The sequence below is a fragment of the Canis lupus genome, chromosome 12 (assembly GCF_048164855.1).
Source record: "Canis lupus baileyi chromosome 12, mCanLup2.hap1, whole genome shotgun sequence".
Taxonomy (NCBI): domain Eukaryota; kingdom Metazoa; phylum Chordata; class Mammalia; order Carnivora; family Canidae; genus Canis; species Canis lupus.
In genome coordinates this window covers 50,167,948-50,193,839 of record NC_132849.1, presented here as the reverse complement: position 1 = coordinate 50,193,839, position 25,892 = coordinate 50,167,948, and the positions used below count along the sequence as shown (strand labels likewise).

Sequence of the window (25,892 nt, the reverse complement as noted above, 5' to 3'; positions counted from 1 at the left end):
GATGGCAGTATAGCAGTTGTGAGATTAGTGGGGCGTTTAGATAGAGTAGCCTTATAATTCACTCTATTAAACAAGATACTTCTGACAGTGAAGTGGAGCATTATTGATAATTTTACCACGATAATAGGCATAAACTGGTGCTCGACTTGTCGAACCAGGAAGAACGGTCATCCTTGCTTTAGAGAATACCTTCTTAACTAATAATAATATAGTTAGGTTTTTAAGTTAGTTTTTACATATAAAACTTGACTAAAGACAGAATAGGCATTAACATTTCCTTACCAATATCAATATATTTGGGATCCAAAGGTGTGCCAATAGAATTACAAAGAACTAGCACAAACTGTGAATAAAAAACAAAGAGTTATCAGAACTCCTGCTTCTTTACAATAAAGGAAACAATGCTTAAGATATCATGCTTATCTCTTTAAAGTATCACAACTGGGAAATAACTGATAAAATTGTTAAGTGCAAAGAATATACTCCATAGCATTAAACATAAGGAAACATGAATTAAAATTAAACCAAGGCTGATTCCTCAATATAATGGAATACTGTGGTTTTTAAGAGGCCATCTAAGAAATACAAGTACACTAGCTACTTTTCATTATCTATACTTCTAAAACTCCTGATCACCTGTAACCTCAAAATTCACTTTCATCCTATGATGAGCTATATAAGAACTAATTTAATTTGTTACCGTTGCACCAAATGTTCCCATCTCGTTCTCCTCCTTTGAAGCAATATAAAAATGACATGAGAAATTAAGAAAAAAATCAATTAACTCAGAAAAAACATAATCCAATCTAGTGAAAAATTACTTACAATGCCTACTGGCTAGCACAAACATAATTACCAATAGTTAATATTAGAGAAAACAAGCATAATGCACACTTTACACCATATTATTCTAAAGTGATTTCATTTTTCTTACTGTTAGTCACCTTTTCTATATTTTGTGCTAAAAATACTATTTTACTTAGATGTTCTTCTGATAAGAATAATTATTTTTTTAAAAATAATGATTTTAAATAAACCAATTCTCCATGTACTATTTACATATAGTCTTTTTTCTTTTTTTTTTTTCTTTTTTCTTTTTTCTTTTTTCAGCTTCTCAAGTAAAACTTCTTTAATGTCATAAATATAAACTAAATGAATCTTCATGGGCTATTGATGGGAATGCAAACTGGTACGGCCACTGTGAAAAATAGTATGGAAGTTCCTCAAAAACTTAAAAATAGAACCACCCTATGATCCGGGAATCACACTACTGAGTATTTACCCCAAAAATACAAAAACACTAATTCAAAGGGATACATGCACCCCTATGTTTACCTCAGCATTATTTACAGTAGCTAAACTACGGAAGCAGCCCAAGTCTCTATCCAATAGATGAATTGATAAAGACAATGTGGTATATAGATATATACAATGGAATATTATTCAGCCATAAAAAAGAATGAAGTCTTGTCATTTGCAACAACATGGATGGAGCTAAAGAGTATTATGCTAAGCAACACATAAGTCAGAGAAAGACAAATACCGTATGATCTCATTCATATGTGGAATTTCAGAAACAAAACAAATTAGCAAAGAAAAAAAAAAAGAGAGAGAGACTAACCAAGAAATAGAATCTTAACCATGGAGAACAAACTGATGATTACCAGAGGGGAAGGAGGGTGGGGGAACGGGTGAAATAGATGATGGGGGTTAAGAGTACACTTATCGTAATAAGCACTGAGTCATGCATAGAATTGTTGAATCTCACTATACTGTATACCTGAAACTAATATAACACTGTATATTAATAATGCTGGAATTAAAGTTAAAAATTTAGAGGCTCCTGGGTGGCTCAGTCGGTTGAGCATCTGACTCCTGATTGGGGCTATGGTCATGATCTCAGGGTGCTGAAGTCAAGCCCCACACTGGGCTCCATGCTGAGAGTGGAGTCTCCTTGAGATTCTCTCCTTCTCCCTTTGCCCCTCCCCCCTGCTCACATGTAGGCACACATACTTCTCTCTCCCTAAAAATAAATAAAATCTTTTTTAAAAAATTAAAAAATTAGGGATCCCTGGGTGGCGCAGCGGTTTGGCGCCTGTCTTTGGCCCAGGGGACCCGGGATTGAATCCCACGTCAGGCTCCCAGTGCATGGAGCCTGCTTCTCCCTCTGCCTATGTCTCTGCCTCTCTCTCTCTCTCTCTCTCTGTATGACGATCATAAATAAATTTAAAAAATAATAAAAAATAAAAAATTAATAAAAATAAAAATCAAAAAGTAAAATTAAAATGTTATGAAAAATAGAAAAATGTTTTAAAATTTCTTTAAACTAAATGACAAAAATTATACTGAAATATAATTTACTCTTCCACTACTTAAAATAAGCTGATTTACTGCCACAAAATATATATCACAAGTAACTTGTATTTTCTAATCCACATATAATCTACATGCTCAAGGTTAATGGATGAAGTAGTTCTATAAGATTTCTTATTAAAAATAGAGATTCCGGGCAGCCCCGGTGGCGCATGGTTTAGCGCCGCCTGCAGCCAAGGGCGTGATCCTGGAGACCTGGGATCGAGTCCCACATCAGGCTCCCTGCATGGTGCTTGCTTCTCCCTCTGCCTGTGTCTCTGCCCCTCTCTCTAGCTGTGTCTCTATGAATAAATAAATTTTTAAAAAATAATAATAAAAATAAATAAATAAATAAAAATATAGATTCCCATCTAACTTACCATTTTCTGCTCCCTGAAGCAACCACTTTCAGATCCTTTAACTCAACTTTTTGATATTTACCTCCACAATCCTAAGTAATGTGTTCACGATGGTACTTCTTATTTTATTGTTTCAATCTGGGATATTCTCTACTGACTTCCCACTATCACAGAGAGGTATGTAACTCTCTTTCAGCCCCATTCCCAGCCTCCCATCACACAGGGGGCACACTTCCATCCCTCCAGCTTTCCACTTACAATTTTGTTAGATCAGAATTTTAGGAGTTAATATGGTCATTATGCCCCAGATAAAAGGGTTTTTCGATTAAATAATCCATGTAATCAAAAAATTCATTAAAAAAACATCATTTTAACTACGTAAGAGCTATTCAAAGCTGAGTTATAAGCACACCCCGATTTACTCTCCTTTCAAGCGCATTTTGCTTTCCCTATGGTTGGTAATTGTCTATTTTTTCCCTTTGCTTAGTTCCTCTGTATTCATTACTGCCTCAAGTTCCCAGTTGCCTCCCAGGTATGTATGTCTCCTCTCAAGGGTTCAATCACATTAAGTCTTTTATTAACATCATCTGGAGTTTCCTTTGGAGCCATGTGACTACTGTCATCCGATGGTGCCCGAGGCATGCCGCACCCTGTCAGTTGGTACCCTCTTCACCACTGTTGTTGGGTTATCCAGTTTCTTCCTCTCTCTTGGCCCAGGCCTCATTTTGGTTGGCCATATCCGGAAGTAACTATCTAAGATAAGAAAGCTTGGAAGGTAAATTTTTGGTGACCTTGTACATCTAAAAATGCCTTTCTCCTGCCTTCATTTTATTTTATTTTCTTCACACAACACAGAAAGCTTTATTCATCCTCACTGTTCCAGAGAAAAGCAGGCTCACTTTAGTGTGCTGTCGTCTTGGGCTTCGGCCAGGTGTCTCTTATCAACCCATTGCTGTTTGTCCTGCTCCTTTTGCTCCTCAGCTGCTCTTCTTTCCTCTTCTGCCGGAGGCTTCAGGTAACTTGAGCCTGGCTCCATAGGTGACACTGAGAAACAGGCGGAGTAGTGGCCAAGCTTGATGAGCACAGAGACCTACACCAGTGACGCCACCGTGTCCATAACCTTCATGCCGGAAGCAAAATCTGTCTCCTACCTTCATTGTAATTCATAGTTGGCTTATGATAAGGAATTCAACATGAGAAATCACTGTCCCTCAAAATTTCAAAAACAATTCTCCGAAGTATTGCTGTTGAGAAGTTGAATGACTCTATGAAGTCTGTTTTTCGGAAAGCTTATAGGATCTTTTCATCCCTAGTGTTCTAAAATTTCACAGTGATATGCCTCGATGTGGACATATTTTTTACTCACTAAGCTAGGCACTGTCAATCTAGAAACTCAAGGGAAATTTTCTTGAATTTTTTCTTCAGAATTACTCTCCTTCACTTTGCCTGTTCACTGAATTTCCAAGGCTGGGCCTCTGATTTTATCTGTTCACTCCTGTTTCCACTTCCTTGCCTTCTTGTTCCACTTTACAGGAGTTTTTCCTTCATTTTATCTTCTAACTCCTCTACCAAATTTTTCATTGCTGTTATCATTTTTGTAATTCCCAATTATCATTTTGAACTTCCTTTTCTATAGCATCCCTTCCTTCTTTTTTGGATGTAGTATCTCATAATTCTAGAAAGAGAATTTGAAATGATTCTTCTGCATTATTCCTCTCCCTGCATTAGTCTCTGCATCCTCCCAATTCTTTTCCCCTGGTGTTTATTTCTTTGTGTCTGTTAAACGAAATGCTTTTCTCAAATGTCTGACAATCTTTGCCTATCTGCTTCTATTTAAGAGTATGACACTAAGGGGTGCCTGGATGGCTTAGATGGTTAAAGTATCTGCCTTCGGCTCAAGCCCCACATAGTGCTCTCAATTCAGCAGGGAGTCTGCTTTTCCTTCTCGCTTTGCTGTTCCCCCTGCTTGTCTCTATCAAATAAATAAATAAATAAATAAATAAATAAATAAATAAATAAATAAATAAATAAATAAATAATCTTAAAAAAAAAAAGAAAGTAAGACATTGAAAAGCTGTTTGGAATCTATTTGTTTATGGGTGAGCCCCATGACTCTGGTCTTCATAGTAAGGTGACAGGGCAGGGATCTTTCCAGGGGGACTCCTCAGGAGTAACTTTAAGAGGTCTTTTCTCTTGAATTAGTCAGATTATCTAAATAGGACTCTTTACATGCCTTTTTTTTTTTTTTTTCTCCTTTTTGCATAAGCCCTGGTACTTCCAAATTGTTTTTCCATTTGATTCTTTCTCCTACCAGGTACCATTAAGTCCTGTGTCTCTTTGGGATTCTGGGATAAAAACTGGTTAATTCTTTGCCTTCTCCATTGATGACTTAGGATTCAGCTTTCTTAGGTCTGCTAAGGTAATTACCACTAATCCACCTTCTCTTTAACCTCTGAAAGTATGCTGCCATTTCCTCTCCCTTTCTGGTCCCTATGGGCTTATGAGTTTTTTTTTTTTAAATACCTTTACTGTTGTTTTAGTGAGTTTTAGGAGAGAACAGAGCCAAAGGTGGCTGTTCAGATGGCCACCTTAAACTAAAAACTCTTTATTTTTAATAAGATAAAATAATTTATAAACTGGCCAAGGACAATGGTAAGCCTTTTTTGAAAAATTTATGATTCTGCAAATATTTAAATTGTTACCATACTTTTTTAAAAGGTATTATTTACATTATTTATTTTCTACTCTGAGACATTGATTTTTAAAGCAATGTAACTCCAAGTAAAAGTATATTTCTCCACATCAAAGCTACCCCAGGTGTTATAATGGTTATCGTTACATAATTTCTTGAGATGTCTGGATATTCATTTTTTCTGCAGAATTTTAACTTAGCAAAGGATTATCACATTTTAAATATATTTCAGAGGCAAAAAGCTACTGTATTCAGCCACTCAATATGAAATGCTAATGGATTAGCTGATTGGAGAAAAAAGTACAGGATAAAGAACCAATGGAGTCACATAATTTTCCAAAACAGAGGTCTAGACAAGCATGGCCAGTAGACCCAATACTCTGTGGTACCTACCTGTACAGAAGCTATGCTTGAGAAGGTAAAAGTTAACCCATCTCAGCTTTAACATATAAAGAACACCTACCTGAGGATGATTTTCATCAGCTTTTGTAGCCAAAATGCAGAAATCTCCACAGGTAGTAATAGAAAGGAGACTCTTCACATATTTCACATATTTCTCATTGTTTTTTGTATCCCAAAAGATAACACAATACTCTGGACGATCAGGTCGGGTATAAGCATAAACTACAGTATTTGAACAATAGCCCCACTAGGAAGAAAGGAAGATGCAAAGAACAGGAGGGAAGAAGAGAGGGAGAGAGAGAGAAAGAGACAATATTTAACACGGGGAAAGAAAAATCTTACTGTATACCATAAATATGTGGTTTTTGGGTGCTGACAAAATATCTTCTTCAGGAATATAAGACAGAACATTATACAAGACAATACAAGACAGAATATAGGACTGAACATTCAGCCTACTACCTTCTCTCACTAAAATAACCAAAAAAATCTAATATTAATAATACAGTTGTCAAACAAAGAATGTACTGCAAAGATCAATTTAGTTTAACTTTCCTTATTTTCATTTATGAGATTTAAGCTTCAGTGGTAAAAATGTCAGTCATTAACAGCAGCATGGGGGACAGCAGGATGACTGGTCCCTAGAAAGTTTAAATCCTAGGCCCCCAAGCCAAAATTCAAAAACAGATTCTTTGCTTTTTCTCCCATCCACATTTTCTACATTTGTTTTCACCAGAGTAACACATGCACATAGCTTAGAGTTAAATAATTCTATATGGCTTATTTAAAACAAATATAAAATGCAGACCCCACTGACTAATTTCCTCCCAGGGAGAGCCATGAACAACTCTGAGCTTCGACTATTTTGTTATTTACCTCCATATCACATATGTATTGATTGTGGAACTTAGAGAACTTAATGGAACTTTTTTCTCTGGGGCTAACTCTCCCAATATATTCATATGTAATTGTGAATAAATCAATATTCGGAATTGATATTATCATGACTGAGTTTATTATTCAAAACTAAGGCATATTTCCTTTTATACTATGAGTACCTTCTAAAATAAATTTTTACTTTAAAATAGTTTTAGATTTATACAAAGTTCCAATGACAGGGATGCCCAGGTGGCTTAATCAGTTAAGCCTCTGACTATGTCAGCTCAGGTAGTGACCTCAGGGTTGTGAGATTGAGCCCCGTGTTGGGCTCCACGCTGAGCATGGAGACTGCTTAAGATTCTCTCTCCCCCTCTCCCTATGTATCCCCACATCCCTGCTTCTGCATGTGCTCTCTCTAAAAAAAATTTAAAAAGACAAAAGTTACGAAGATAAGAGACAGTTCCCTATACTCCTCTCCCATTTTCCCCTATTATTAACATCTTACACTACCATGGTACATTTGTCACAACTAAGAAACCAGGACTGATCCAGTCTTATTAACTAAACTCCACACTGTGTTTGGATTTCATTAGTTTTTCCCTATTGTCTTTTTTCTCTCCCAGAATCCTATTTGGGATGCATTATATTTAGTAGTCATATCTCCTCAGACTCCACTGGAATGTGATAACTTTTAGTCTTTCCTTATTTTTAATGACCTAAATGGTTTTAAGGAGCCCTGGTCAGATTAGGTATTTTGTGGAATGTCCTTCAATTTGTCTGATGTTTTTCTCCTGCTCAGATTAGGATTATCAGTTTTCAGGGAGACCACCACAGAAGTGAAGCGCTCTTCTCATGCACCGCATGAGGGGGTACATGATATCTGTATGATACCACTGATGATGCCAGCCTTGATCACCTGGACAAGGTGGTATCTGCTAGGTCTCTCCACTATAAAGTGACTTTCTTTTTCCCCTTTTCTGCTCTTCAGAAGTGAGTCACTAAATGCAACTCCCATTCAAGTGAGGGAAGCAGAGTATCAGCTGGGGTAGTAGTATTGAAGTAATTCGAATACTTCTGTAAGGAATATTGGTCTCTTCTCCCCCATTTATTTAGTTTATTTTAGATCAGTTTTTGCTCATGAGCATTTATTTTATAATGTGAGTTACAATCCAATACTACATCATTTATATTCTTGCTCAAATTGTTCTAGTTTGGGATCCCTGGGTGGCGCAGCAGTTTGGCGCCTGCCTTTGGCCCGGGGCGCAATCCTGGAGACCCGGGATAGAATCCCACATCAGGCTCCCGGTGCATGGAGCCTGCTTCTCCCTCTGCCTGTGTCTCTGCCTCTCTCTCTCTCTCTCTCTCTGTGTGTGTGTGACTGTCATAAATAAATAAAAATATAAAAAAAAAGATTAAAAAAAAAATTGTTCTAGTTTTGGCCTTCAGGAACTCTTCCAGGTAAGCCCCATCCTTTTGTGTTTTGAGCACTTCCTTACTTTCTGGCACTATCAGAGGCTCCAGGCTCATCATATATTTTTCCCACCTTACCCCTAAAATCAGACAGTTCTCCAAGGTGTTTTGCCTTTTAAAAATGAAGTAAGTTTTTCATAACAAATATTCTTAGTAGTTTACCAGATTAATTAATCTCATTCTTCCAAACCTGTTTTGGGTCAAATGTTAAATTTAAGATAAAATATTGCTTAGTATTATGCTGCTTATTCTCATTTTCCCCTTTTGATCTATTCTCTGCCTTTCTTTACCCTGCTCTCTTCCCTGAAGACTAACTTCTGTGAACTCCATCATGTGGGCCTACCTTGCCTTCTGGTTTCCCACTGGGTCTGGCCAATAGAAGGCACCAGAGCAGGTAGAGAGATGGGCTGAAGTATTTCTTCCCCAGAGCTCTTTCTACTCAGCAAGCCGGCAGAGGCTGTGCTCCCACAGGATAATCTCTCTTGCATAGCCACAGCTCTAGTGGGTTCCAAGAACAATACTTCTTTATCTTGCCCACTGTTGCCAATCATTGGATGCTTGTACTGTCATCCCTTACTGGACCCCTTAGGCCTGCTTGTACCTTTGTAATAAACCCTACATCAATCTCTTTTCAATTATTCTTTTGAGTATGCTGAGCCTGAGTTTTCTGGTTCTAAAGTCTTCCTACTGGGACGCCTGGGTGGCTCAATGGTTGAGCATCTGCCTTCAGCTCAGGGCACAATCCTGAGGTCCAGGGATCAAGTCCCACATCCGGCTCCCCAGGGGAGCCTTCTTCTCCCTCTGTCTCTCTCATGAATAAATAAAATCTTTAAAAAAATCAAGTCTTCACAGTAAAAACACCTCCTTTCATCTGATTTCTAAAATAAAGTGGCTATGAATACAGGCAGAAAATATACATTATACTTTGAGCGATAACAAAATTATTTAGTAAATACAGCTTTTTTTTTTTAACAATTGCTCACAATACTCACCTTATAATCAGGCCGAATATTTGCAAAATATATAAAAGAATCAACAGCTAGTGCAATTTTCAGTCCTCCTCCTTCCCAAGACAGTGCAGACATTTGCTTTCCAGGAACTTTCAAAGTACCCAAATGCTGAAAAAAATAATTATACTTAGCCTAAAGAATCACAATTAAATAAAATAAACATTGCCAATCACTTCATAGAGATCAGAGGTGGTATAAAAATTATTTTGTGAAAGGTTACTACTCACTTTAAAATTATTTTCCTTGAATTTTTATAATGAAAAACATACATTATAGGAGAAATTTACGAACAAAAGTGAAAGAATTCAGTATCTAATTTCATCAAATCTAAGAAGCCTGAGATCTAAATATGCATCTTTATGTACAACTCAGGAAAGAATAAGACACATTGTTAATTAAAATAGGTTAACTTTGATTACAGGATTCATCCCAATTTTGAGTTGTAAAAAATTCTGTGTCTTGGGAGCACGTGGCTGGCTCAGTCAGTGGTTGTGAATTTGAGCCCCATGTTGGGTGTAGAGATTACTTAAAAATAAAATCTTTAAAAAAAATTGTGCCTCTTGGAATGAATGAAGCATTGTGGTAGAATAAATGCAATCTTTAGTCTGGCCTCTCTTTCAACCCCTGCAGCCAACTGGTCACGAAGGCTTACTGCTTTCACTCCCATCTACCCTCCACTGCCTCTGCCTCCTTTCCTGAATGAACTATGGTAATGGTCTAACTGCAATTTTTACCTTTCATCTCTTTTCTCATTCCCAGCCTCTTCCCATACCTTTAGCAGGGTATACAATGCCTCTTGCCATGTGGCCCAAAACTATACTCTTTACCTCAGTACTTACTATTTAGCCATAATCCTGCATCCTCCCTCATGAAAATGTTACTGTGCCTCTAAACCTTTGGCCCAGATAATATATCTCTTCTGCTTGAGATCTTCCTTCCCTCTCCCCATGCCTCTCTGGCCTTACTCTACCTCCTGCATCCTGGTCTCCATCCTCCAAGACACAACCTTAATATTGTTTCCTGCCTTCTCCCTCCTTCTATGGGTCCAAAGAATTCAGAGAGTGAGCTACCTGAGAGCTCTAACTTCATCATATTCACATTTATGTCCCTATCCCTTCATGGACTGCTTGGCAAACAGGTACTCAGTAAATATCTACTAAGTAAATAAATGTATCCTGCATTCAAGCTAATGTCTTTATATATGAAGACATGCTACATACTTTTAATTACAACCATACCAAACCAACTTACACTTTTCAATTCAATATAGCCCATTTTATGGCTAAATTAACAAATGAATAAGTTAATACAAAGACATTTTAATGTGGCCATAAAAAGAAAATATTGCAAATCTATGCTTTTGGGACAGACCAAAGAAGTTTAACAAATTGTTCTGGGGTGTCCCTTGTTCTTAAGCAGATACACTCGAAAGTCAGATTTAATGTATTAAACTCCATGTTGCCAGAGAAACTGATGAGGGGTTAAAAATGTTTTAACCTAGGAGGGTCCATTCTATCTGTCCTGTTGCCTGTATGAAATCAAAGGGAGAAGACAGGCTCTCACAAGCAGCACTCCTGGTATCAAGGGCCCACCCTAGAAGAATAAGGCCATCTCCCAACTCTGCAAGCCAGCCAGGTGATGGCAGCAGCAACGAGAGAAAACCCACGTTGTAGTTAAGCATTCACTCACTAAGCACTGGATTAGGCATTTCCTCATTGTTATCTCCTGTAATTTTTATAATAGTGCCATGAGGTGTTACCTTTATTTCAGAACATAAGTAAACTGAGTCTCAGGGGTGAAATAAGTTCTCCTAGTGAGACAACACTGAGGAAATAGAATTCAAAGCCAAAACCAGGCCAACTTGACTACAAACGCATGTTCTGTTATCCCCTTCCCTGGCTAAGACTACAGGGTAAGAGCCAGAAGACTCAAGCCTTCTGAATCAAAAATAAATGCTTCCCTGAGGTTCCCTTAGGTTTAAATTTTAGATAATGTCCTTCCAAGTTACCTTCCTGATCTTAATAACATAAATCCAAAATAAGTCCCCCATATACTCACTCATTCAAAAAAATACTCAGCAACTAATTATACATTGAGGAACTATGCTAGATACCTTCAATCACAACCAAACCAACTTACAGTTTTCAATTTAACACATAACACTGTTTTGCAAGATAAAACAAGGAGGCCTTAGAATCCATGTTTTTCTACTTAAAGAAGGTTGAACTAAGAAAAATAAGCAGATAAAATAATATAATAAATAAGCCAGTGGTTGACAAAAATTACCAATAAAGAACATGAATTAAGAACAAATTTGGATTCTTAATAGTTAGGAACCTTGAGAACTGTATTTCTGTTTTTACTTGGCTTCTTTTTTTTTTTAAAGATTTATTTATTCATGAGAGACACAGAGAGGGAGAGGGGCAGAGACACAGGCAGAGGGAGAAGCAGGCTCCATGCAGGGAGCCCAACATGGGACTCGATCCTGGGTCTCCAGGATCACGCCCTGGTCTGAAGGTGGCACTAAACCACTGAGCCACCCGGACTGCCCTTCCTTGGCTTTTAACATCTATCAGAAATATCATTAACTAGCACGTACAATCTGTTCTCTACATCACATTCAACTGGGTATTCTGAGATACTGATTCAAAAGCACAAGCTGATACTATTTCTTTCCATCAGAGAAATTACTAAAATGTATTTTAAAATATTAAAACAACCGGGTAAGGCTTTTCTGTAGCAAAAACACATATTATTCAAGTCTGTGATGAATTTGTAAAAAAACAACAGGGACCAAATAGAGTCTAGAGACAGAAAATAAAATTGGTAAAAAGTTATCAAGTTTAGTTACTAATAAGTTCTCACTTTCTAAATTCTTTAAAATTCACAATATATTAATTCTCCTATTGGATATTTTCCACTACTACTTCAATAAAATTCTCCTTAAAAACTAAATTCCTTAGAGGTGCCTGGGTGGCTCAGCAGGTTAATCAACTGACTTGGTTTCTACTCGGGTCATGATCTCAGGTTCCTAAGAGAGAGCCCAGGACTGGGCTCTGCAGTCAGCAAGGAGTCTGCTTGTCCCTCTCCCTTCCCTTTCACCTCTCCCCTTCTGCAGAGGCCACACTCTCAAATAAATGAACAAAATCTTAAAATATTAATAATACTACTGAGAAGGATAACACATGCATTTATTAAAACAATGCTTGTATTTTAACATAGCATCACCTAAGATTAGTTATTAAGGTAGACTTTCTTAAAATAGTTGGTTATTCTTCAACAAATTAAAACTATTAGAAGTCTGAAGGAGGGAGGGGTGCCTGGGTGGCTCAGCTGGTTAAGTGTCCAACTGGTGATTTCAGCTCAAGTCATGATCTTATGTATCTTGGGATCAAGTCCCACATCAGGCTCCGAGCTCAAGGAAGTCGGCTTGGAATTCCATTCCTCTCCGTCTGCCCCTCTCCCTCCTTGCTCTCTCCTCTCTCCCTTTCCCTCCCTCTCTCTCTCAAATAAATAAATAAAGTCTTTTAAAAAAAAAAAAGAAGTCTTAAGGAGGGAGAGACAGATATGTTGTGTTTAATATCTATGTACATTTAATATATCACAATAAAATCCAAAATATTAAGCTGAAACTAAATTCCATTAAAACCAACTTGAAAATCAGCTGGGGGCAGGCTGGGGGCGCTCAGCAGTTTAGCGCTGCCTTCAGCCCAGGGCCTGATCCTGGAGACCCAGGATCAAGTCCCGCGTCAGGTTCCCTGCATGAAGCCTGCTTCTCCCTCTGCCTGTGTCTCTGCCTCTCTCTCTCTCTGTGTCTCTCATGAATAAATAAATAAAATCTTTAAAAAAAAAGAAAACCAAACAAATAAAATTGTTAAAAGTTATTTGTGTTCCCTTTCTGAAAAAAAAAAAAAAAAAAAAGAAAACCAGCTGGGAAAAAGAGATGCACATTCAGATCACAGAGAAAATAACTCCTGCACAGTGATTTCTTAGGTGAAACAGCTCATTTTCTAAATGCACAGAGTACAAACTAAATTCCGTGATAAAATACAACTATCAAGACTTACAAGTGAGGATATTACTCAAAGACAAGATTCCTAATATTCCAACATTTTTACCCAAAATGTCCCTTTTCGGGATCCCTGGGTGGCGCAGCGGTTTGGCGCCTGCCTTTGGCCCAGGGCGCGATCCTGGAGACCCGGGATCGAATCCCATGTCGGGTTCCCGGTGCATGGAGCCTGCTTCTCCCTCTGCCTGTGTCTCTGCCTCTTTCTCTCTTTCTCTCTCTCTCTCTCTGTGTGACCATCATAAATAAATAAAAATTTTTTAAAAAAATGTCCCTTTTCAAAAATGTGACAAGTTTACACCTCTTCCTCCATTCTTTCTTCCCCTACCTTACTGCACAGAAAAGAAAAAAGACATTTACCTCACCAAATGGAGTGTAAAACTGCACAGTGTTTACATCTTTATCCTGAGTGACAACCTTCTGGGAGCCTGCCACAGCTAACACGCTGCCAATGTGGTTCCACTGGATACTCACCACATACATGCCAGTGTCAATTAAAACAGGATCTAGTCAAAAAAGAAAAAAAAAAGTGAGATTAGCTATGGCAAAATAATTAGCCTACAGAATTTTATAATCTTCAGAACAATTGAAAGATATTTTGTAAGTTCTCTACCCTAAAAAAAGAGAAAGAAAAATTACATACTTTGGTCATTCTCATGTCTCATGATTTGGCACCTCCCATTGTCAAAACAAATAGCAAGGCAGGGGCAATCTGGCTCCACATAACCTTCTGTGCCGTGGTACCAATGAATTCCAGCAATACTGATTGCTCCAGTGACATTCACCAAGCAATTCAGTTTCATTTTCATCTAAAGAGAATCAGTTAGGTTAATATTTCATATTTTAAAACAGAGTAACATAGAGTATTATAGAAAGAACACTGAAGACAGGATTTAAGAATCTGGTTTCAAATGTCAGGCCCATCACTTACTGGTTTACCAATCCACGGACAAACCACTTCAAACTTCAGTTTTCCCCTTTTGCAAAATGAGAATTAAAAAAATCTCAGATGGGATGCCTGGGTGGCTCAGTGGTTAAGTATCTGCCTTCCGGCTCAGGGCATGATGCTGGAGTCCTGGGGATCGAGTCCCACATCGGGCTCCCTGCATGGATCCTGCTTCTCCCTCTGCCTATGTCTCTGTTTCTCTCTCTGTGTGTGTCTCTCATGAATAAATAAATAAATCTTAAAAAAAAAAAATCTCAGAGAATTTATGAGACTAAGTGACAAGAGGCATATGAAAGTACCTACAAAATAGCAAAGTGTCATGGGAAAGCTGGCTATTATCATCTCTACCAAAAAGTAGATTCATGTAATGTCCTCACCCTCACGACACACAAAACTGCCCCATAAGTAAGATCAGAGATCAAATGTAGCTGAATCTCACAAAGGTAGAGTTTTCCTTGAGATCATGCCAGCTGAGCCTCTTCTATGGACCTGATTTTTGTTCCTTACTGTTTAAGTCTTCCATTCTCTTTTTCCAAACAACCTTTGAATAGCTTGTTATAAAAATCTCATTGGAAAAAATACATATATCAGGACATCTGGGTGGCTCAGCAGTTGAGCATCTGCCTTTGGCTCAGGGCGTGATCCTGGAATCTCAGGATCAAGTACCACATTGGGCTCCCTGCATGGAGCCTGCCTCTCCCTCTGCCTATGTCTCTGCCTCTCTCTCTCTCTCTCTCTCTCTCTCTCTCTGTCTCTCATGAATAAATAATACCTTTAAATATATATCATGGTATCTCATGTAAACTTTGGCTTCTGCTATTAGAAGACAGAAAGAATAAACTATACCTCATCCAACTCATTATCCCTCAGCTTCAATACACTGGACTCTTGTCCTTCCCAGTTACCAGGAATTCAGAACTAAAAGCATTCATTTACCTTGAAGCAACTCTTTTTTTTTTTTTAATTAAAAAAATCTAAATGGGAAAAAAAACTAAATTGAAGACTTTCTTGATAACAAACTATCATAATAAATGTGTATACATATATGAATGATATATAAAACCATCATAAAATTGTGTAACTAAAACTAATGAATATATGAAAGTATATAAACTTACTATAAAATTCCCCTGATTATCATAAATATGTATTTCTCCATTTGCCATTCCAAAAAGTAGGATTTTACTATCTGCAGACCATGCTACATGGCATAACTGTATACCTTTCAAGTCTTTTCCCCAAATGCGATTCCCTAAAATAAAACACAAAACATAATTATTTCATTAAAAATTCAAGTCATGATTCTCCAGTAATTCCCCTAAAAATATTTCCCTAAAGAGCTCTCACATTCTTCACAGCACTATGTGTTTGTTCAATAATGCAGTCAATAAATATTTACTGAGCAACTACTATGTGCCAGACAGCCTATTAAACATTTTAAATAGAAGCTGCTTCCAACTTTCTGCCTTCTCTTCAAAATTCTAATCTTGGACCTTAATTCCAATTAGCAGATGAATTCACCTTCGACTTTGGAAAGAAAATAAAAGCTTTCAAAAAAAGCAATCCCTAGGAATGCCTGGGTGGCTCAGTAGTTGAGTGTCTGCCTGTAGCTCATGTCTTTGCTCACGTTGTGATCCTGGGGTCTTGGAATAAAGTCTCACATCAGGCTCTCTGCAGGGAACGTGTTTCTCCCTCTGTCTATGTCCTGCCCCTCTCTCTCTCTCTCTCTCCATGTTTCTCGTGAATAAATAAATAAAATCAAAAAAAAAAAAAGAAAGAAAGGAAAGAAAAGAAAAGAAAGAAAAGAAAAGAAAAGAAAAGAAAAGAAAAGAAAAGAAAAGAAAAGAAAAGAAAAGAAAAGAAAAGAAAAGAAAAGAAAAATCCTTCATTCCCACTTTCAAACATTCAGGACAAAACCAAATCCACATTGACCCTTTCTTTGGGTCCTAGTACAAAGGAAAGAGGTATATCCCCAACCAGACACCCATCTAGGGAGAACCTGTCTACCTACTTTCTGGTCTAAGCCCTTCATTGATGTGCAAAGATCTCCCTCTACTGATTATTCACATTTTCTTTCTCTTTAAACTCTTCTTCCCAGGCCCTTTCTTACAGGTATTTAAATATACTCAGATCTATCCTTCTTCAAAACTATCACCTCAAATAAAAACAAACAAAACAAAACAAAGAACATCTCCCTCAACCCCAAGTTCCTCTCTAACTACTACCCTTTTCCACCATTCCTCTCCCGGACAAGCTTCCTGAAAGAGTTCACACCTGCAGTCACCACTTCCCCATCTTCCCCCTCAACCCACAGCCCTGCCCAATCTGGCTTCCGCCCCCACAGATCCACAGACATGGCCTTCATGAGGTCCCTAATGGCCTGTTGCTAGGTACACTGCAGGCTTTCTTTTTTTTTAACCACCTCTTCCTTCTTCCTTGGTTTCTGTGAGTCTGTTTACTCCTTTATCTCCAACACTTGTACTTTACTATCCTTTATGGAATTCTCTTCTATTAAATGTTGCAAGTTCTGATTCCACAGGTGGCCCACAGATTTTCATCTACTACAATGATTTAAATTACCAGCTAAATGCTGGTAATTCCCAAAACTATGACTCCAGCCCAGATATTTCTGAGCCACAGATGTATATATCTAACTATGGTCTAGACATATTTTACTTGGCTGTCCTACAGCATGACAAAATCAACATGCCCAAAAACAAAATCTTCCCTCACAATCAGTCTTTCTCCCACATCCCTTATTTCAATGGTATCACCATCCATCCAGTTGTCAAAGCTAAAAATCTATTACTATTACTCTAGACAATCCCATCCCATCATCCCCAAACTGATCAATAACGAGGTCCTATTTATTCTACCTCCTAAGTATCTCTAGCATATGCCCACTTACTTCCATCCTCTTTGTCATTATCCTGGTTCAGCTACCACCCAACATCACCTCTCACCTGAATTACCAGAATAATTCCCTAACTGGTACACCCGGCCCCCTATTTTTCTTGCTCCCTTCAGTCTTCATATTACAGTCACAGAGATGCTTCCAAAGAATAAATGTGATCGCATTGCTCCCATTCTTAAAAGCTTTCATTTGCTCCTCAATGCCCATAAAGTTAAGTCCAAACTCCTTGTATAACTCACATTCTGGCTTCCGTTAATGTCTCTAATTTCATCACATAAAACTCTTCTCCTTTTGGTGTTATGTTATACTGACTCTCAAAATTGTTTTCAATACCCTACATATGGCTAAAGTTCAAACCCTGTGGACCTCCTCAAATGCTACTTGTTAGGTCTAGGACATTTTACAAACCAACCGTCCTGTTAGCTAGTGCCTCAGCAGATATCAATTCCTCCAGGATGTCTTCACTGATCCCTCCAAGCCTGGGTTAGATACTTCTACTACATATTGCTGTATTTCTCCTGTCTCAGCACTCATCACAAGGCACAGTAATTCCTTGGTTACTTATCCATCTCTCCTGCTCTAGATCTGAAATATTTTTTGTCATATCTAGTGCCTAGAACTATAGCTGTGATTTTGTAAGCTCTCAGAATATTTGTGGAATAAATGAAGTTATACTAGAAAAAAACAAAAAGAAAAATGAAAATCATTTTGAAATAAATTACTTCTCTATAGGGTTTCACATTAAAATGAAGATACAGACTCTCAGAAGCCCCATTGCTTTCTATGAACTCAGATTTGAAAAACATAGATTTTAAAGCTATAAAACACAAGTCACAATAACATGCTCAGCTCTATTAAAAGATGACCAGATGGATAATTTCACAACATATAAAAATATCAAATTATTATGTTGTACATCTAAAACTAATGTTATGTCAGTTATATGCAACAGTTCAATTTTTTTAAATAGCCAGATTGTTATATTCCTATATACTTTTTGAAATTAAGATCTACATATTTATAATAGTCTAACAAGTATAAAAATAAATAACTAGGCAGACACATTTAAAATAATCCTGAAAATTTTTTTTTATTTTTTTAATCCTGAAAAATTCACTTTTTTTTTTTCAGTGCTACTGTAGGAAATTTTTTTTAATAGACTGTTTACATAAAAAAAAAAAAAATAGACTGTTTACATGAGTATACTTAAAAATAAATGTTTCTTAGGGGCACCCGGCTGGTCAGTCCATAGAGCATGTGACTCTTGATCACAGGATTTTAAGTTAGAGCCCCATATTGGGTGGAGGGTTTACTTAAAAAGATACATAAAAAATAAATAAATAAATAAACGTTCCCTGAATGTCAAATTGTATATCAACTGTTTTCTCTTTTTTATGTTTCTTTTTCTGTCAAAAAGCCAACATAGAATTAAACCTCTAAAGACAAAAATGCCAACCAAATCTTGATCTTAGTATTGTGTGCAACAAAGCATTACCATCCACTGAACCAACTATCACAGCCCCATCTTCATATACAATGCATATCTTCTGTCCATCAGCATTCCAGCTCATACTTCGAACCACTGATTTATTTCTATTATTGATCATCTCCTCGTACCAAGAGCCTATTTGCACAAATTAAAAAAAAAAAAAATACAAGTCAAAACTTTCACATAAGAGTTGAAAACATTCCATAAAATATACTGTGGAATAAGTAACTGCAAAATGTTCTACAGCCTGAGACATTAAACTATAAAACCTTCAAATCCAGCAAAAACAAAATAAAAAATAAGCTGAGGCCTTGACCAACAACTGCTTCAAAGATTATCTCAGGAAACACAATAAATGCCCATCTTTTCTTTCTTTCTTCCTTTACATCCATTAAAAAATAAAACTTTATTTGCTTTTGACAGGCCAAAAACACTGATTTTTCTTAAAGCCTAAAACTTCAGAGACTAATCAAAGAAAAAACAAAATAACCTTGGTAATTTCATATGTATGCAGAAATTCTCCGGTGATTTAATTATAAGCATATTAATAAATACATGTACATTAGGTTAAAAACTCTAAGCCTGCTTGAAAAAAGTTTCAACAGTTCAAATCACTTAGTGATTTTACATCACTAATGCTGAATAACAAAAACATTCTTGTACACAAGGCTGGAGTGAGAGGTCTCAAGGTGTAACCAAATGTGAAGCAAATCACAACGCTATTTTGTTTTGTTTTTGACAACATTTTGGTATCAGGAATTCTGGCCTACAGCCAAGCAAATTATCTCATAATTTGGAATAACTAGTCAAGGAGGGCATTTTTAGGACTGAGGCTCAGAGAAGACCCACCTTGGAAAAAAACACAGTTTAGCCTCATCTTCTGTGTTCTCACATTCTACTCCCTGCACAGACATACACACATACATAAACTTTGAAAAACATAAATTCATGTACCACAGCACATTTTTTTAGTTAAGAATTTTTAAATGGTATACCCTGAATATTTTCAAAACAACACACAGGAACTAAGGTAGCCTTCTAATTTAAAGATGATGGCTACAGGCCCCAAGAGATCATGTATGACGCATTATTTTCTAGTAATAGTGATGCACCTAAATTAATCCTTCTCTCGCTCTCTCTTGTAGGCAAAAGGTATAAATCATGAGCCAATAGTCAAAGCTGAGATAAAATCTGTACCATAAAAGAAAAAGAAGGTAAATGACTCAATAAAGGGAATGAATATTGCCCCTGACTTCTTAATAAATGTTTTTACCCACTGGACTAACTCTAGCCACTGATCACACAGAAAATAATTCTTATTGGAAACTGGGGAAAAACAGCTATCTCAAGTAGAAACTATTCTGCTAAAGGCCTAAGTTCATTTTGGAGAAAACCAACAGTCACCTAGTTCACTTTCTTTATGCAAGGTCACAATTCAAAAAAATAAATAAATAAAGTTAAAAGGAAAAGTAAGCAAGAATAAATCCAGAAATAATACCCTTATGCAGTCAAGGATGAACTCCTGCTGCTGGTTAAAAGGGGTCTATTTCTAATATGTTGTTTCCCCATTCAAATGCTGTAACTCAGACTCCAATCTGCGAAATGTTACATAAGCTCTCCTAGCCTACCTTTATATAACATCCAAACAATGATAAGCCCATTTTGATCACTGGTAGTCAACTTCTGGTATTGTTCATTCCATGTTACAACTTGAACAGAACCTAAAAAATTATAAAACAATTTAGAAACTAAAAAAAAGTTTACAATTTCAAATTTGTATTTTTATAATAAACATCAAGTGCATGTTAAAATCAATAAAGTTCCTGTGCAACTAACCCATCTTTAATATCACTCAAAAATATTCATAGGAACATAGTGGCTCTTGTTACTCATTTCCTACAACATGTGATACTAACTTTCATGTTTGCTCCTATTTCAGGCCAGCAGAGGCACCTATTATGGTCAGATGCAAGAGCTGCCATAGATATAATGACAGAAACACATATAAGTAAGATTTACCCAACTGGCATGACTCCCAAGGATAATAATGCCCAAAGGACATCATATTAATTACCTGGGTTTTTTTTAGGGGAGTGGGGACCATCTGTGGTTGATATATGCCCTAATTTCTCTTTTTCCCCCTCTTGTTTTCCATTCTATTAGTAATATACTCTTGAGCATATGTTAAACCTCTGGGTTATAGGAACAACTGTTTCTTTTTTAGTTTTTTTTTAATCCCTTAATTCTTTAGTGTATTTCCTAAGAAGACATTCTCTTTCATAACCATATTACAAATTAGGGAACTTAACAATGATACAATGTTATTATCTAATGCCAGTCCATATTCAAATTTTATCAATTGTCCAAATAGTGTCCTTTATTGGGACGCCTGGGTGGCTCAGTGGTTGAACATCTGCCTTTGGCTCAGGGCGTGATCCTAGGGTCCCGGAATTGAGTCCCACATCGGGCTCCCTGCAGGGAGCTTGCTTCTTCCCTCTGCCTCTTTCTCTGCCTCTCTCTCTGTGTCTCTCATGAACAAATAAATAAAATCTTAAATATATATATATATATATATATATATATATATATACACACATATATAGTGTCCTTTATAGATACTTGTTTTTCTCATCTAGGATCATATAGTGCATTCAGTTGTCATATCTCTTTAAGTCCACTCTCATCTGGAACCATAGGACAGATTCTAAAAAAGGATTCTATCCATAGACAAATAACAGTATTTTTTAATATATAAATATATAAAATAAGACCTACTTTGTTTCAGATTTACTGAAGATATTGTTTAATCATGTAAAAGTTGTTGAAGGACTCTAGGCTCAATTAACTAATTATGCTCAACAGAAATGATTACTCTAAATATCACCATTATTAAAAATGATAACATTTCTGCCTTAAGCAGATGGTTTCTAAATGCCTAGAGACTATTCAAATATGATTTTAAAAATTACATGACTCACCACTATGACCTTCGAGAGTCTGATTCATAGAAAGGTTACTAGGGGCTGCAAGACCCCTCAATTTTGCATCATCTAGAAAAAAAGATATAGTATGGCAAATATATTAAATAAGACTTATTAATTATAAGACTTGACATTTCTTGCTTATTTTGAAAGGAGTTTCTATTCCTGGATGATATTAGAAAGTTTTTTTTAAGTATGCCTCATTCTGATCTATATTTCTCATGGTAGAAACATGGACAATAATATGTGCCCCCTTATAAAGATATTATTCTGACAATATAAAGCAAAATATATTTTTAAAAAAGCATTGTTTACCCAGTATGTTAAATATATTAGTAATTATTATTGCTACTTATTCTTTCCTAAAAGATCACAAATAGAAATATTTATGACATATAGACTGAAAATTCTAAAGCATAAGAGGGATCAGAAAGCAAAGACTTTGGAAATTGGTTTTTACTATATTTTGCAGAATCTTTTATTCATTAGTTCATTCACTGAATGTCTACATTGTACCATGCACTGTGGAGGCTTCTGAATATAAAATGATACACAAAATATTAAGGCCTCTCCCTTCAGAGAGTTTGCAGTCTACTGAGGGAATAGATATTTAACACACATTCATCTCCTCCCATAAATATATATGCATATATATGCATATATGTAAAATTAAAAATTGAGGAAGTAAAGGCATAATAAAGAGATAGTAACAGAGGGAGATTAATTTAGATTAGAGGGAGGGAGAACTAGGGAAGACTTTCTAAAGAAATTATGTTTAAACTGAGACTGAGGGATCCCTGGGTGGCGCAGCGGTTTGGCGCCTGCCTTTGGCCCAGGGCGCGATCCTGGAGACCCGGGATCGAATCCCACATCAGGCTCCCGGTGCATGGAGCCTGCTTCTCCCTCTGCCTGTGTCTCTGCCTCTCTCTTTCTCTCTGTGACTATCATAAATAAATAAAAATTTTAAAAAAATTTAAAAATAAATAAACTGAGACTGATGAATAAATTGGAAATAGCCAAGTGAGGTGGGGAAAAGATGGGGAAAAGATGGAGAAAGGGAGGGTAGTCCAGGCTCAAAAATAGCAAGTGCAAAGGCTCTGGGGCTGCAGTGTAGAGCTTTTGAATCCAAAATGGAATTTAGTTAGGCCCTTTATCTTACAGAAGAGTGCACTTAAACCCAAAGACATTCACCAACTTTCTGAAAGTCATTCAGCATGGCAGAGCTGAGATCCCCACTCCAATCTCATCTAGATCTCCAACGTAGATGGAGGATTGTTTAGCTCTCCATTCTAGAGCAACACTACAGATGCTAAAGGAAATGTGAAACTGTTTGCTATGATTCCAAAGAACTAAAAAAAAGAGAAATCAAGCTGCAATCACAAGAAATGTATTGATAAAAAATACTTTTAGAAGTCTCGTTTTCTGTTCTTGGGAACTAGGTGAATAATTATTAACACACCTGAGAACCAGAAAGGATGATCCAGGCCTGCAAATAATCTGACAAAATGTGAGATTCTGTGACCTTACCAAAATGCGAATTCACATCATTTTTATTAAGACTCCAAATAATAGGGCACAGTAAACAGACAGAGCAAAAGGCAACATAGTGATTTAGTTCTCATTCTTCATTCTTTTCCATCAGTAACTTCAGAAAAAGCCATCTGATTTTTACATTTTACTTTCTCTGAACTAACTTACTGCCAAAACACCACTAAACGTTTGGGAGCTTTGTTTTTTTTCTCGTTTCAAAAGAATTAAAATCGCATAGTGACAAACTCCGTGAGCAAATCTCACTGAACAAATGATAACTAGCCAATTTTCCACCAGGTTCAAACACTTGGGCTTGCATTCATTTACCTGTCTGGGTCTCTAATTTCAAAACTTTCAGTAATCCGTCTTCACCACCACATGCTATGAATCCTTGGTCCTTGTTCCAAGACACACATTTCAGCTTCACGTTATTGGGAATGGCAATCTGAAAAGCAACCACAGCCACTTGCACAGCTTTCCGCGAAGGAGCTGGTTAGCGAGTTACAGGTGAAGGCTGAAGAAAATCCACCGCCCCACCCCCACCCCACCCTCCACTGCCCCCCAGAAGAAAAAAAAGCGTAAGCTGTTCTGAAAAGGGCCATGGCACGATCCCTCGGCCCTGCCTGGCGCCCTACCATTTGGGAAAGAGAGAGGGAAGTGCACAGAGTAGGGCATTGATTGCGGAGGAACATGGGGGGGGGGGGGGGGGCACCTGATGAATTTTTTACGGGAAAGAAGGGAAGGAGGAGGTATAAACCCAGACCATCGGTCCATATTCCCTTTCCACACGCCAACACCTGGGCTACCCTCTTATAATTACTTTTCTCTCCGGATGAGACTCCGAAGACTTTAAGTCACCTGGACAACACAATAGGTGGAGGAAGAGAGAGAGAGCCACGCAGCGACCTGCAGGGCTGGCGGGGGCAGGGATGGGAGAGCGGGGCCGGAGGGCTGAGGGCTCCGCCGACAACGATCCGGGGTCGGGACCGTCCGAGGCTGGACGACGCAGGAGGGTGGAAGGCGGGAAAAGGCGAAGCCGGCATCAGGACGCCAGATCCCGCCCGCAGGGTGCGGGAGTCGCCCGCGGGTCGCCAGAGCCAAGGGGAAGCGAGGGCCCCCGCGGGGAAAACTCACTTTCTTGCTCAGGTAAAAGAACATTCTGGGAACTCCGAGAGGACGAGCCCAACCGTCCGGGCCCGCCAAAGGAAACCTGGACTAATAGTTCTCCAGGCGCGAGGACCAGCCGCCCCGGGGAGCGCCCGTCGCCCTGGCAACCACAGCCGCCCGGCGCATCCGGGGCGCCGAGGGACACTTCCGGCTTCGGCCTCGCGGCGCCGGACGTGATGCGCCTGCGCGGACGACGTGGGGGGGGTGGGGGGGCGGGGGGCCTGGGGGAGCTGCAGCTGCGCGCTGGTCCTGCGCGGGGCTGAGCGGCTGGGCCCGGTGGGGGAGCCTCGGCGCCGCGCCTCGTCGCCGCCGCTGTCCGCCCTGCAGGAGCTCGGAGGACGCGGCGCACCTCCGACCGCCACAGTGCAGCTCGCCTGCGGGGTCGGTATCCGCTCGGGAGCGGGCGCCCGGTGAGATGAGGTCACAAGGGTCACACGGTTGGGGGTTCTCTGGGGTGAGCCCCAGAGCCCCAGCGTGTTGCAGGGAAAGGTCATTCATGTGTTCGATGGGCTGGGGCTGGGGCTGGGGCTGGCGCCGGCGCCGGCTGAAGCAAAGCGCGGGCCTTCCCTCTACGCCTTTGGGGACCGGGAACCCCCTGGCATTTCGGGGGCAGGAGATGGGTGTTCATTCTGCTTGCTTTAGGACTTTTTAACAGCTTATAAGCTATGACTGCAGCCCGGTGGTTCATGTAAAAGGAATGTGTATGAGCTTTGGGCCTTTGCGGCTTGTAATTGCCACTGAAGCCCAGCCTGCCGGTTTTTGAGTCCATTAAGTGTGCTTGGTATTTTCTCGCCTGGGGCCTACTGTTCTCTGTTCTCTTCTTTTTCTACCTTAATTCTTTTCCTCGTTGTCCCTTGTCCTTTTGGAATGTTTGGAGAGTTACAAAGCCCCACAATTTGGGCACAGGGCAGAAAGGCCCATGCAATTATTTAGCCTAGCTCATCTTTTCATTTCTGTCTGATTTCTTTTTTCTTTTTTTTTCTTTTTTCTTTTTTTTACCGTATTCTGCGGCTACTGCTGTTGTATAATCTGGCTGGCACTTGATGCAGCAGCAGCGACTGCTAATTCTCCCATGTAGTCTTTCCACATTTCAGATTAAGTACTGTTCAGATCCTTTGAAGTGAGTCTGTTGACTAACCCAGCACAGTCAAGGATTGCCTAGGGTCAGGTACCTTTCCCGTCACATCTGAACCCCCAGCTTAGGGGCCCTCAGGCGGCTCCATGGTTGAGTCTGCCTTTGGCTCAGGTCTGGTCCTGGGGTCCCTGCAGGGAGCCTGGTTCTCCCTCTGCCTATGTCTCTGTCTGTGTGTGTGTCTCTCATAAATAGATTAAAAAAAAAACAGCTAAATGAGATTTTCCATCAATAGGGAAATGCCTTTACTGTGGTGCCCTCACTCTAAGCAAGCCAATATGCTTTCTGCCTCCAAGGCCATTTTATGTCCTGTGATGATCCTACCCTCTCTGCCATTTGTGCCTCGCCAAATGTACAAATCGGGTCTCCCTGAGAAATTATTTCCAAACTTAACCCCCATTCCGTTCAGATAATACATTTGTTTTCAAACGTGTGTCTTTTTTCAACATCAAACTATAAATCCTTAAGATCTGTTGGCACCTTTGTACGATGAGTTCCCAATA

General features: G+C 38.6%; 1 protein-coding gene and 1 long non-coding RNA gene across 2 annotated transcripts in view; one reads left to right on the top strand and one right to left on the bottom strand.

Annotated features, from left to right (window-relative positions):
• Positions 1–22,494, top strand: part of LOC140601682 (uncharacterized) — a 59,889-nt gene extending 37,395 nt beyond the window's left edge. Inside the window, exons 3-4 of the long non-coding RNA XR_012004685.1 lie at positions 19,725–19,793; positions 20,519–22,494. This is a non-coding gene — a long non-coding RNA (uncharacterized lncRNA). The remainder of the gene's footprint in view (positions 1–19,724; positions 19,794–20,518) is intronic.
• WDR35 (WD repeat domain 35) overlaps positions 1–24,410 on the bottom strand; it is a 58,253-nt gene extending 33,843 nt beyond the window's left edge. The window contains exons 1-11 of the mRNA XM_072770982.1: positions 24,225–24,410; positions 23,418–23,535; positions 21,558–21,629; positions 20,208–20,300; positions 18,586–18,714; positions 15,295–15,428; positions 13,874–14,039; positions 13,591–13,736; positions 9,147–9,272; positions 5,867–6,052; positions 283–343 (exon numbers count right to left, since the gene is read on the bottom strand). Coding sequence (XP_072627083.1) covers positions 283–343; positions 5,867–6,052; positions 9,147–9,272; positions 13,591–13,736; positions 13,874–14,039; positions 15,295–15,428; positions 18,586–18,714; positions 20,208–20,300; positions 21,558–21,629; positions 23,418–23,535; positions 24,225–24,248 — 1,255 coding nt within the window. The 5' untranslated portion in view covers positions 24,249–24,410. The remainder of the gene's footprint in view (positions 1–282; positions 344–5,866; positions 6,053–9,146; positions 9,273–13,590; positions 13,737–13,873; positions 14,040–15,294; positions 15,429–18,585; positions 18,715–20,207; positions 20,301–21,557; positions 21,630–23,417; positions 23,536–24,224) is intronic.
• Between the last annotated feature and the right edge of the window lie 1,482 nt (positions 24,411–25,892).